This window comes from Trichosurus vulpecula, chromosome 3 (genome assembly GCF_011100635.1).
Source record: "Trichosurus vulpecula isolate mTriVul1 chromosome 3, mTriVul1.pri, whole genome shotgun sequence".
In the NCBI taxonomy this organism is placed as follows: domain Eukaryota; kingdom Metazoa; phylum Chordata; class Mammalia; order Diprotodontia; family Phalangeridae; genus Trichosurus; species Trichosurus vulpecula.
This window is the reverse complement of record NC_050575.1, coordinates 387,931,027-387,945,650: the sequence shown is the minus strand read 5'-3', so window position 1 is coordinate 387,945,650 and position 14,624 is coordinate 387,931,027. Positions and strand designations below refer to the sequence as shown.

The window sequence follows — 14,624 nt, the reverse complement described above, 5'->3', positions numbered from 1 at the left end:
GAGGCTACCTGGTGGATGGACAATAATCACTGTCAGTGCTGTCATGTCAAGGAGAGGGTAAGGCTTATCCTGGATGGCTTAAGTGGGCAGAATTTGGGCCAGTGATAGAAGCTGATCAATCTCAGAAAAAAACTCAACAACGATTAAGAGTCTCCCCCAAATGAAATGATCTGCTCATCAGGTGCTAAGTTCACTGTCACTAAAGGTATCCAAGCTCAAGCTGGCTGAGTACGTGTTGTAGAGAGAATTCATGCACAGGGTAATGAATTGAGTTAGACAAGCTCTCGAGTCACCTCCACATCTAAAATTCTATTTATTTGGGGGTCATGAGGGCAACAAGAAGGGTCCCACCACCTGAGGCAGGACTGTTAGGACAAAGAGTAGCCAGGTAGAAGGGACAATCCCAATAGAGGAGTCCTCACCTGGACCAGTAGATAAACTGACTGGCCTCCATTATGGCAAGAATAACATGGAGGTCAATGACTTAAGGACTTTGCTAGGGTTGGAAGATGGAGTAAAATCCTCAACAAGCATAGACTAAGGGGAGAGAGTGTGAGGCCCGAGGACAGAAGATCTGAAGTGAGGTCAAGGAGTTGACAGGACTGGGCTGGGGAGGACTAGGTCAGAGAAGAAGGCGGAGGTGTGAGACAGAGGCAGAGTAGCCATGTAGTATGTGACAGGCAGACCACAGGCTGGGTGGGACCTGCTGGGGGCAGGCTCCTTGGGAGCCAGCAGGGCTTGACAATGTTAAGGACTCGAGTGGAAACAAAAACCTTAATGTGATAGATTCAGAGAGATTTGCCTTTTGATTTCTGCAAAATAAGAATATGGCTAAAAACAGAGGACTTGTGGACTTCATTATGAAGTCTCTGCAAACCCACCAACCCAGTCATGCCACACACCCTCCTTTCTAATGTACCCACTTCCAATGGGGAGAGGACGTACTTGATTTGTGGCTGAGTGGTCAGTCACTGGCGCCAGTTGGACATACTGGACCTGGATATCACTTCCCTGGAGAGGTGACCCATCGACTCCTGCAGTGGCTGGATCGGCAGAGGCTAGGGCTATCAACTGAGCACCTTGTAACACCTGCAAAAACAGCCCCAGAGAACAAACTGTAAATAACCACCACTGACACCACCTGGAGGTAGAAATAAGAGGTAAAATGGAAGGCTACTGATGATATTAAATAATTTTCTATTTAAGCAAAAAGATTTCTTTTTAATTGCAAATAAACACCTAGAGTACAGTCATATTTTACTCAATGGTAGCTCAACAGTACTGAACACCCTTCCATTATTAGGTGTTGCACAAAACCCTTAAAGAAATGGTCCTGTCCTTTCAATTATGCCTCCCCTCCCTGGTAGCATGCCAACCATGGGCCTATGGTCATCTTCATTTGTCACTAGCTGTTTCTTATTTTTGTTTTCTTGAATGAAATCAGAATTCATCTGAACTGTCACTGAAAGAGTTAACAGTCAGCACACCTGGAACCATTTATTGTTCTTACTGTCCCATTACACAACAGAACACTGCATTCCAAAAACAGCACTACTAAGCAACAGAATCAAATGATCCCACGGGATGATGCTAAATACTTCTGGGTTCAATTGCGTTTCTTAAATTATTTTTAAATGATATTTGATTGGTATATATTTAAAAGAAAATAAAACACACACACATACACCCCACCCAAAAAACTGTTCTGCTATCCAACCTGCCTCCCATACCAGACACGCACGCAAACTCCCATTACTGTCAAAGGTATTAAATCCACATATCGTACAGGGAAAGGATAAACTACATTTAAAGCTTTATGGAAAAAACACAAGGCCAGGACTTCCAAAGAAGACAAGCAGTAAGTCAAAGAATGTTTGTGGAAAGCTCACGGTACAGACGATGTACTACAGTGTGGCTATGTGCATTGTAATAGAAAAGAGCCAAGCTGGTTTTAGTTCCCTAAAGCCTCCAAACTACATTGTCAATGATGCATGAAACATATATGTGGCGAATTCAGAACATTAAGAAAAGAACTTGTGTATATTATTCTCTTTTGAAACCTTTTAAAAATGACAAGGTCATATTTTAAATCTATGGGAAAGGGGTGGGGGAATAAGTTTAGGTGACTATTGAGACTTCATTAAGAGAGACACCAGGGCTGTTAGTGGCTCTCTGGTAAGGAAACCTGCAGCATCTTGGTACTCCTAGCCTACTGTGCTGTTTAGAGGAGAAAAAAGAAGAAAAAGGGGAAAAGGGAGTTAAGAGAAAATTGATTGGATTTGAAGGAGCTCACAGTCTAAGACACAGAAAGGGGAGATAATAACAGGGAGAGACATAGGGACTGGAAGGCTAAAGAACATTAGTGATAATCATACTAGAAACATCACAGCTAAATACTATGGCCAATGGATGCTGTGAACTCAAAGGAGGGAGGGGGCACTCTGTGGCCCAGAGCCCTTTGTGGCAGTTTAGTGAGGGGGGGGGGGGGGGGGCTATGATAAAAGATAGATCAGAAATCTGGAGGAAAGCTTATTACCAGCCTGGAGAAATGTACCTCAGTGGGTAGTAGGCCATGACAGAAACATGCCCTTGAACACACGTAGTTTGGGCCGCTCTCCTCATTGAAGCAAATGGTCTACTTTGGATCAGTACAAATTTCATTGCTTTGAGGACTTGATAGAAAAATAGGCAAATGTCTGCCTAGCACAGATTCCAACTGTTATAATACAAAACAATATATGGGGAAAATTACTCCTGCTCCAAAAGCAGGAGCTGGAAGTACCTGAATCTCCAAGCGTTCTCCTTTGCTCTTATCCTATGGCCAGCTCTTAAAAACTCCTGCTTAAAAAAACCTCCCTGGTAGACTCTACTCCAGCCCCCAAAGAAATGGTTCTGCTGGGGAATCTCTTTCTAGGAGCATACAATGACATAGGGTGGTCCCCGAGGTACCAGCAAAATACGACAGGAACACAAAGTAGAGTTCTGAGAGGTCTGCAGAGGTACATACATGCAGTAACACGGGGCAAAGGGAGAGGACCAAACATACCACAAACAAGGCTAAAAGAGAGTCACTCCGTGGAGGCTGCGTGTGCCTGAGCAAATGAGGTGAAGAAAGAGCTGGGGGGAGGGGGAGGGTTTGTCTTTCATTCTCAAAGAAGACCAAGACATAAGGGAGGTGATGCGATGACTCCTAAGTGAATTGGATTTAAGTGAGGGAGGGTTGTGCAAAGTCATCAGCCTCACTTTCTCCTCTGGAGTCATTTGGGGTACAGTGGAAAGATAGAGATCAGGATGACTGGAGACGACTCTGGATGCCAGAAGGAAGAGAAGGAGGGAGGGAGAGAAAGAGAGAGAGAGGAAAATGAAAAAGGGGAGGGAGGAAGAGGGGAGGGAGAGAGGGAGGGAAGAAAGAAGGAAGGGAGGAAGGAAGGGAAGGAGGGAGGGAGAGAGGGAGGGAAGAAAGAAGGAAGGGAGGAAGGAAGGGAGGGAGGGAAGGAGAGAGGGAGGGAAGAAAGAAGGAAGGGAGGAAGGAAGGGAGGGAGGGAGGGAGAGAGGGAGGGAGGAAGGAAGGAAAGGAAGGAGGGAGGGAGGAGCCTCACTTATCAGAGCTAGGGGTAGCCAAGAGTTCAAATTCCAATGGGATGGAGGTGGTCACAGAGAAAGAAGGAAGTGGTAGGAGTGAGATAGCGCTGGAAGGGCTGCTGTCAGTGCATTTTATCTTTAAATGACAAACATAATCATATCCAAATAGGAATTAGTTTAAAATCTTTTTTTCCCCAAGTTTGGTATGGGCATTGATTTTTTTTTCTATTCAGAAGGTTTCAACTGATGGCTAATTTTGCTAAAGCTTGCTTGGAAAAACAATGAAAAAAGGTGGATTACACCCAAGTTATGGTCCAAATGTCCCACCCATATGTCCTTCAAAACAGGAATCCCAACTCACACTGGCTCATGCTCACATTCTGATCTGGTACACAAGTTCACAATTATACATTCTATGCTGACTCGTATAATTCCTGAGAAAGCTGCCACCAGACAGAGAGAAGATAATTGTTTTCAGTTTCAATTTTTTTTCTTCTGCTTTCAAGTATGTAAACACACTGTAACTGGCCTGGAAATGATGTGCTTTACCCTGAGCAGTCAGTCACCACATGGCTGCTCAAGGTCCTAATTGCACTAACCAAAGGAGGTCAGCTGGTCAGTCAGCAATAGCTAAGCAGCTGTAGTCCCTTTGGAAGAGGTAAAGATGCCTTTCCCTGCCCTGGATGGGCTTACTATTAAAATATATTTGAAAATGTACCTAAAAGGAAGATGGAACCCAGTGCAAACTAATGGAGCCATAAATCTCTCTACAGTTGCTGAAATGATCTAAGTCACAGTGGATTTAGGATCATAATCTAAGGCAAAGCCATTGGAACCAATCTGAAAGCCCAGGACATTTGGACTGGGAGAAAGGATACCAAGCCAGCTGGGATTACGACATCTTTGGTCTAACCCAGAATTGAATAGAGTCACTAGGGAAGACGAGAAAGGCCCATATAACACTAGGGCCTAATAGGACAGCTTTTCAACCTCACTTCCTTCAGCCAAATGAAAGCAGCAGCAATCAGATAGTGTCTGGGGGTGGGGATGGGGAAGAAAGGAAGTCTTCCCTTCACCCTCGAATCCCTCTTGCTCTAGAAAGCCCAACATTTCAAAACAAAACTTTCCTTCTTTATCTGAAGATTCTCTCTTAAGCCAGGTTTGGACTAAATACCCTTTGTAAAATCATTGCTAAGTATATTTATACACTGCCATTAAAAAGAAAATGGGCACATGATGTACTTAAAATGAACAAGCAGACAAACACTGTCAGGTACTCAAATGAATGCCTCATTAAAAACCAAATAATTGTTTGTTTTTAAAATGTCCTTTCCTTTCTTTTTGGCTCCATGAATTCCAGCCAGTTATCTCACTTTGTAATGCAGAGAAGCATTCTATGTGCAGCCAGACAGCAAATATGCTCTGCAGAGTTTAACAGAAGGAGGCCGGGGATATAGAGTCAGAAGCCTGGGTTCTAGCCTTGGCTCTAACTCAAACCCTTGAATGGAGAGATATAACATAACGTCCCTGGACTTCAGATTACTCATATGTCAAATTGTAATAATAACTTCTGCCCTACCTAACACTCACCTCTTTGATGAGATCAATCTGTCAACAAGCATGGATTAAGTGTCTACTATATGCCAGACAATGGAGATACAAAAGACAATGAAAACGATCCCTTGTCTCAAGGAGCTCACATGTTCTAAAGGCAGACAACCTGCACAGTTGTAAGTATATGCAGGAAAAACACAGAGAATAAATATAGAAAGTGTTAGCTGGGGCAGATCATAAAACACTGGAAAAACACTGTGCAAAGTTAAAAATGCTATACAAACATAAGAGGTTATTAAGTTATACCATTGTCAGCAATTTCTTCAATGAACCAGGATTTTTTTTTCGTGTCCATTCTAATTATAAAAGGCAGAAAGACAGAAATCTCACATAGGAATAGACGATCTCAGTGTCCGAGGTTAGAATTTGTGGAGATTTGGCTGAGACATGATTGTAAACAATTACGCTAAATTCCTGTGTGATATATGTTTCTAGCGATGGCCAATGCTCCAATGGCATCATCTTGTCCTAGAGCAACTGCTATGCCGGCATTACTATGTTTTGAAACCAGCTAATACCAAAGCCCTGAAAATTAGTCTTCAAACAAGGAAGATGTGGCTCAACTCCACCTCCCTGTAGACAAATGTACATTTTCAATGACCTTTGGTAAAAATGCAAGGAAATCTAGAAATAAAGTCTAGTCCCTTTAAAAAATGACCAACACTTTAGTTTATTTTTTTTTAAAGAAGCTACCAATGATAATGGCCTTCTTCACTACCAGGTAATGCTGTAGAACTATACTGACCCAGAGAAATGGCTTACATTTGTTTTTAGTCATATTTTGATGAACAGGTCTGTTTTAAAACCATGATGTCCAAGTCACTTTTCAGTCTATAAAAAGATGCAGACATTGAGAAACTAATAACAAGCTTCATCCAAGAAGTGCTCAGTGGGGCCTGATGGAGTGGATTCTCCTGCTGGAATTCACTAATAATAGCATTCACCCTTGAAGCCCAGGGGGCAATCACACGAGTGACATGAACTACTTACTGTAAGGCAACATGAAAGGGAGGTGAGAAACATGAGATGTCTACTTGGGATGAATTTACCTTTACAGAGAATTTGTTCTAAGAGTAGTAGAGAGATGGTTTGGGTGGAAAGAGCATCCAGAATAATGGATCAAATGCCATCCTTCCATTACTCAGGCATGCCTCTCACTGACTGCAACCCAAATTTTCCATTGAGAATAGCTGTGTGTAATTGGAAAATCTTACCTGAAGAACTTACACCCTTTTAAGTCATTGTTCAGTAGACTCACACAGGGCCATTAAAAAGAGAATGGGCACCTGATGTACTTAGAATGAAAAAGCAGACAAACACCATCAGGTATCCAAATGAATGCCTTATTAAAAACCAAATAATCGCTAATTTTTTAAATACCCATGTGAGGGAGTGGGTCAGTGATTACAAAGGTAAAGTTAACATGATATTCACTAGAATTCAGGAAAGTCACAGTAAATTCTATCCTGGGTCTCAGTATCTCATTAGTGGCTTGTCCAGCATCCTGGAATATTCTGACATTCTCATCCCTCCATCAGAAGAGTAACTCAGAAGCAGTGGAAAGACTCAAATCAGTTAAATACTTGTTATCAACATTCACCCAGATTCCCCAAGTTGGGAAGTTGAAAATGACTTAACCACAGATAGCTTTTTTTTTTTAGAGAGTCCTTGATCAATAGTCTATATTGATCATCTATGGAACCAGTCCTATTTCTAATAGACTTCACAGAACTACATGAATCCTTGGTGTTAGTGCCAACCACCACCAATTCATGTCTCCTAAAAAATATCCAAGGAAAGGCCAGAAACTGAGCCTTCAATTTCATTGCCGTTGGGAACTACCAGTAAGGAAACTCCCCCTAACAATACAGACCTCTACGTGCAACTTAAACCTTGAGAAGTTGTCTAGGACGTGTAAACTGACTTACTCAGTATCACAAAGCAAGTTTCTATATGTCAGAGGTGGAACTCAAAGCCAGGTCCTCCTGACTCTCTGAAGCCAATTCTCCAACCAAAAACTCAAGAAGGAAAAGTCATTCTCTGAGAGAATAGTCATTTTTACATGTCCCCTTCCCCAACCTCTACCACTACACCACACAAGATCCTTTCCCCAACGTACAACAACATCTCTACCTTTCAGCACAAGAAGGGATATTGGGAGCCATACGGTCCAACCATATCTTTTTTCAGAAGAGAAAAAAGAGGCCAAGAAAGACTATTACTCAAGGCCTTAGAGTCTCTATTAGTGAAAAAGGCACCATTAGAACCCAGGTCTCTTGACTCCCAATTCAGTCCTCTTCCCAGTTCAATTTCACAAATATTGATTAAATATCTGCTTAATGTAAAACTCTACATCACACATCCTCTCTAACTCAAGTCAACAAACAAACATTTATTAGGCACTTAACTGTGTGCCAGGCACTATACTAAGCCGAGGGATACAAAGAAAGACCACACACACACACACACACACACACACACACACACACACGATCCCTGTTCTCAAGGAGTTCATAGTTAAATGAGGGGGAGACAACACATAAATAATTATGTACAAACAAGATACAGACAAATTAGAGATAATCACATAGCATAAAGAGGAGAAGGTGGGAATTTAGCTAATCCTTGAAGGAAGCCAAGGAAGCCAAGAGGTGAAAATGAGAAGGTAGAGAATTCCAGGCTTGGGCCACAGCCAGTGCAAATGCCCAGAGTCTGGAGATGGAGTGTCTTGTGCAAGCAACAACAGGAAGACCATATCCTGTCTCTAGGTATAACCATCCTCTTTTGAAGCTGCTAAGTAAATGGTTTTTGTCTGCTGTCATATGTGAATATTGGCTATCCTCAGATCATTTTCAATGTCCTTCGGTCCATTGTTCTCTAGCTCTTCTATGGTCTTCCTGAGATGCAAGTAACCCAAAATGCCCAATTAACAATTAAACTGCAATATTACTTTAGAATCCATAGAACAAATGTACGATACTTGTGGATAAATTTGTTCTTGTGCCTACTATATTTCATTCTGAAACTGCTTAGTAAAGAAATACATTAAAAAGTTATATTACATTTTATGGCGTGGAATGTCACCATCAACTCTCCACTGTCCACAATGAGGGAAGGGACAAAAGCATGAACAATCCAAACATTACCCCGTCCAGTGGTGGCAGGTGTTTTTTGTTTCTGCCATCTCACTGGAAAGGACTAAGAATTAGGCTCTAAAAGTTTGAGTTCCCTAGATCTTGTTTCAGCTTTCCTCATTTGGGCCTCATTCTTCTCTTATGCTAATAGAAAATACAAAATTAAAGGATGTCGTCTAACAAAATCCCCATGGGGTAGAGATCTAACTGATCCCTCACTTTGTAACACTCCCCACCCCCCCAAAAAAGAAAACCACAAGAGGAATAATGAACAAGTCTTAAAAACCTGAGGTGTTGTCCTGACTCTGAACCGGCTAACCAAAGTGAAGATTAGGGACATAAGAAATGTCCATTTCTACAGTTATCCATTTGGTAGAGGGATAAACAACAACTGCTATTCAGTTTTTTTTTTTTTTCGTTTTTTTTGTTTTGTTTTGTTTTGTTTTTTTTTTTGCAGTTCCTTGGCCCACACTAGCTAAAAGACAGCAGTGCCAAGTTGCAGGAAGTGGCAGGATTAGAGCTTTGATGCAGGTAAAGTTAATGCCTTGATGGAGAAGAGAAGTGCTCTAGCTCTCTGGAAATCTGGTCAGAGTGGCACACCCACTATGGTTTGGCTAATTCTCCCTCTCTGTGTCCTCCGACACAAGGGCCACTCTTATTCCCAACTCCTTCCCTGTTAGTGCTGTTCTTCTCAGGAAGCCTGAGGATTCCAGGCTTCTGTCAAGCCAAATGAATAGACACAAATATGTTTTTAAACGGAATGAGCAGGTTGTACTGTAGTGCACAAGATGGTCAGTTACATTTTTAATAACTCAACCTGAGTCAGAGGAAATAACACATTTTTTAAAAAATTCTAACTTGCTGAGCAAAGCAAAGATCGAATGACTTAAGAGACTGAAACATCTTTGACCAAACTGTTGATTGATAAGACTGAAATATCATTGAATTGATGAGCACTTATAACTAGCCTACTTTGTGCCAAGCATGGCCCCAGTGGAACAAATACCAAAGTGAAGCTTGAATCTCACCCCTCAAGGAACTGACATTCTCCTGGGAGAACATGACATGTTCACAGATAAGTAAATACAAGACATATAGAAAATAAATACAAAAGCAAGGCTGGTAAGGGGATGGTGATAGATACTAGTAACTGAGAAGGAAGTGAAAGAGGTGGGCACTTAGTTGAACACAGAAGGTATTTCCAAGGAATAACTGAGGAAGGGGAACAACCAGGCATGGAGGACCACCTGTCTGACAGAAGGGGAAGATGAAATTCCGTGCATATGCCTGGAATCTGGAGTACGTAAAAGAGAGTAATGAATAATGAGCCTGGAAAGACAGGCTAGAGCCAGGTTAGGAAAGACTTTGATGTCAACATTCGTATTTTATCCCAGACGCAATGGGGAGCTTCTTGAGCAAAGGAGGGACAGGGTCAGACCTGCATTTTAGGAATATGAGTTTGGCAGCTGGGTAATAGGCAGATTGGAAAAGGGAGAGATTGGGTTCAGGGACACTAATTAGGAGGTTACTGATGAGAGGTGACAAGAATGGTTTATAAAAGAGCAAACAACTAAAGAATAAGAAAAATCATTTTCCAAAAGAGAATCAAACAAGACTATTGTATATACTTTTTAGGACAGAGATCCTGTTTGATTTATCTTTGTATCTCCCTCAGAACCTAATGTAAAGTCTGTTTTATTATTTATTTTAAGGTACCAAATTATTTCACTTATAAAGTAGCAATAAATAAACTTTAAAATACATTCAAAATAGCTTTAGCATACTTTAAATGTTTGTTGCTCAAACTGGAAAATAAAACTTAAATCCACACTAAATGATAAAAACACAAAGTCCCAAGGTTTTACATCTTTATAGTAATTTTTACTTTTGTCTTTGTCTGGCTGTTCCTAGGATTTCTGGGGCAGGGGAAGAAGGGAAAAGAAGAGACTAAGACTAGTTAATGCCAACAGAATGAACACCCTGGCACATGGCACCTTACTGGGAAGGACTCAAGAACCAGCTTAGCTTCATTAAGAACCATCAAGTTGGGTGCAGGGTGATAAATTTTCAGTCAGAACCACTGGGGTGGGGGGGGGGGTGGAGTGGGGCAGGCAATTGGGATTAAGCAATTTGCCCAGGGTCACACAGCCAGTAAGTATCAAATGTCTGAGGCCGATTTAAACCCAGGCTGGTGCTCTATCCACTGTGCCACCTAGCTGCCCATAACCATTTTTAAAAATTTAAATTTTTTTTTACTTTTAATTTATTAGATAAAAGAAGCATTTCCATAATATAACAGAATAATAAAAGATGATTGCACATGAAATTGTAAATCTATTATGTACAACTTGGTATTCCTTTCACGTAATTTTTTTTTCCTTTTCTTCCCTTCCTACCCCCACCCTAGAGATGACCACCATTCTTGAAGACCACTCAAGTTAGGGAGGCATAGTACCCACATTGATGAAATCAGAGATCTTTGAAGTGGGTATATTAAACTAAACATATGGTTATGAGCGGGAGCTTCTTGCTTTCTGGCCTTTTCAAAAGAGAGATTCGTGAAGTGCTTAGCACAGTACCTAGCACGCAGTAGGCACTTAATAAATGCTTGCTCCCTTCCCCTGCTTCAATCCTCTTCCACTGTTACCAAGTGTCTGAATGACAGAATATAGCTTCTCTTGCAATGGAATAAAATAATTCAGGCAGCAAACATATTTGAGAGGAGAAAACACGAAAATACTCTTCCTTTTCTTTAGACATAAATATCACTTTTAGAGTGGTTAGGCTAACTCAAACCATACTTACTGTTTGTTCAATTATAGGTCTCAGAGAAGACATATGACATACTGATTTTGAAAATTGCTGATAGATACATAAGATCATCATAAAAGAATCTGAGGAAGGTCTTTCATATAGTCACATGCTTAGTTTGGTTTTCTGATACTGTTTGGGGTTATGCATCATAAAAGTGAGCTGAAAGACAATATCCTAATTCTCAAGCCATAGACTAAAATAATTATAATAATATTAATAATGATATGGTACTCTCTAAATAGTTAGACAGCATCTTTTCTCAGAACTGCCTAAGGCATCCTTACAAATTCACATGTTCACAACATCTTGGTAAATTAGAAAAGGAAATTTGGAGATTTGGAAGGAGAAATGGAAACAGAGTGAGGTTATGTGACCAACCCATATCACATGGTGGATTAGGGGAACCTATACCAATTCTCTTAACTCTCTGTTTACTTGTCCCAAGCAAAACGAAAATGTTGTTAAGACTGTTTTAAGATATGGTAAGTACTCTTTAACACTATATGCTGCTCTGAAATGCAAAGACAAGTACCACAAGGAACACAACTTTTCAACACACAGTATCAGTTAAAGCAATGTATTCCCATTAAGATGGAATCTATTTCCTTGTGTCCTCTCCACAACACTATTTGACTCTTTACAGAATTGCTCAATTATGCATTTATTGAATGCCTCCTCTATCTTGTTGATGTAGTTGTTCAGTTGTTTTGGTCATGCCTGACCCTTCGTGACCCTAGTTGGGGTTTTCTTGGTAAAGGTAACGGAGTTGTTTGTCACTGCCCAATCCACTGGATCCATTTTGTCAGGCTATATACCAGGCACTGTGATTACTGCTGTCGATGTAAATACAAAACTGAAAGTCCCTCCCCCTTCAATGAGCTTACACTCTGGGGATGGGGGGATGGAAAGTGCCTAGGAAAGATGCAACACAGTCACAGACAAGTAAATACAGTATAAAACAAGAAAATTATATTTTCCAGAATTTTCATTAGAAGAATTATTAAAGTGCTATCCTTTTAAATGGAGTACTAATACATAACAAAAGCAACCTTTAAAATACAGCCTAGATTTTCCTAATGTTTTCCTCTTTTATATATTATTGGCGGCGGGGGGGTGGGGGGGGGGAGGGGTTTACATGGTATTAGAAATAACACAAACTACACCCTGTTCTTTTCTTATGCTCCCACATAAACAGTTTCAATCTTTAGTCCTCACTTTCCTCCCATCACTTAGAACAGGAGAGGAAGGGGCAAGAAGCCTTAATAACTTTTCCTCTTGTATCTTCCAAAACCACTTGCACAGACATTTCCAAATTCTATATTGCTCACATCATGTGCTCAGTTGATTCCTTCTGAACATGGGGATGGAATTTTCTAGACAACATACTCATAAAAAAACAACACAAGTTCTGGGTCTTCATCACAAAAGTTCTCCATGAAAAGAGTTGCTTTCAATTTGCTTTTTGCTGAAGTGATCTTTAAAGGCAAAGGTTAAAGCAGTACTGGGTCCATGATCTCACATCTTACTTACATATCTGGTTTTCTTTGTTGACCTTAAATAGACCTAATATATTTTGCTACAGTTAAAAAAAAAAGCAACAGCAACAACAAGAAATCTAGCTCTACCCCAATATTCATGCTATTGTACTTTATGGTATATCTCCATGATTTCTGCCATTACTGGACACTATTTGGTTGATTCTCTTTTCTATGTTCTCTCACTGTGGATGGAGGACAGTCTTCTCATCCTGAGTTTAGCTTCAGAGAGTTTTTTTAAATCCCCTTTTCATGTCTATGAGACATACTATGAGTCTATCATGTCTAAAAGAAGTGTTAAAATGGTAATTTGGGGCCCTTTTTGGCCACTTGGAAGTCTGCAGTCAGGGGTCACTGACAGATACAGACACATTTCAAGATGGCAGTGCAATGAACTGTCAGGCTATTCCATTCTATTGGACTCCCTTAATTCCAAACTTCCCCATTGCTGACATAAACTAGTGGAAAATATCAACCCCCCCTGTTAATGCAAGAAGAGACAGCCTCAGACCCAGAAGCATCTAGATATTCTGTCTCTGACTTTCTGGGTCTATCTTTCTCTCCTCTCTTCCCCTGTCTCTGTCTGTCTCTCATTCCCTCTCTCCCCCTCACATGCCCCTCCCCCCTACTTCCTAAATAATGTTGACAAATCCCACAGCAGTGTTAGCAAAGTGACACCATTCACTATTTAGGAATTCGGGGGATTGTGGGGAAGGGGAATGTCCAATGGTAGTGAAAGGAAAAATTTCTTATTTTAAAAAAGGCAATTTGGTTCTGAAGACATGAGGACAACTATCAGTTTCAATGACTCAGAAAGCTGTGTTCAATCACGAGACAGATGTTTTAAGACCATCTGTCCATCATTATGAAGGGAATATGATTTTTTTTTTTTGCAACAGAGGCAAAAGTTATAAACCCACTCAAAATAACATGTTTCGTTTCTTTGAAATTAAGTAAATGAGACCAACAAATCCATTCCCTGGAACAAGAGACTAAGATTTATTTTCCCAAATGAATGCATTACTTCTAGTCTCCTGATAGAACAATGTTCAAAGAAGGAGGAGAAAAGACCGGATACAGGAAGGAAGCTCTGTTTTACAGTTTAGGGGTACAACATAGTTATCAGGATGCCTATGCTACTGATAAAACTGAGGCCCAGAAACATGAAACCCTTTGTCTATGATTACAAACAAAGGAATGTTTTTAACTTAAATCTTCTGACTAATTGTCTTCCCCCACAAACACTCCCTTCTTTCTACCTTCCCAATTACTGTCAAAGGTACCAACACCCTCCCAGCAACACTGGCTCACAACATTGGTGTCATGTTCAACTGCTTAGTCTTTCTCCCTACCACCCCCCTATCCAATCAGTTGCCAAATCCTGCCTTTTCTCTCCTTTGATACTGCCATGACCCTGGTGTGGACCTGTTAAAATGCAACACTCAAGCAGTCGGTCTTCCTGCCTCAGGTGTCTTCCCACTCCAGGCCCTCCTCCATTTGGCTATCAACACTACTAGCCATGTAGCCTCTCTATTCAATAAGCTGCAATTGTTCCCTATTACCTCTAGGATCAAACATAAAATACTGTCTCACTTTTAAAGCCCTTCCTTCCTAACATTTCCAGCCTCTCTACACCTTACTCCCCTCCACATAGTCTGTGATCCAGTGACTCACAAACATGCCTCCTCCTGACTGGGCATTTTCACTGGCTGTTCCCTAGGCCTGGAATGCTTTTTCTCCTCATCTCTTCCTTCAAGTCTCAGTTAAAATGTCATCTTCTTCAAGACATCTTTCCTGGTGCCCCTTTTTGCTACTGCTTTCTCTCTTCGATTATCTCTAGTTGGTGCTGTATCTATCTTGTCTGTACATAGTTATGTACATGCTGCTTCCTGCATTAGACTGTCAGCTCCCTGAGGGCAGCAGATAGTTTTACTTTTCTTTGTAT

The 14,624-nt window shown here is 40.9% G+C and overlaps 1 protein-coding gene across 4 annotated transcripts in view; it reads right to left on the bottom strand.

Moving 5' to 3' along the window:
* LOC118845036 (BTG3 associated nuclear protein) overlaps window positions 1–14,624 on the bottom strand; it is a 251,976-nt gene that overhangs the window by 13,078 nt on the left and 224,274 nt on the right. For all 4 annotated transcript variants that reach the window (XM_036753062.1, XM_036753063.1, XM_036753064.1 and 1 more), the window contains one exon: window positions 946–1,089. In XM_036753062.1, coding sequence (XP_036608957.1) covers window positions 946–1,089 — 144 coding nt within the window. The remainder of the gene's footprint in view (window positions 1–945; window positions 1,090–14,624) is intronic.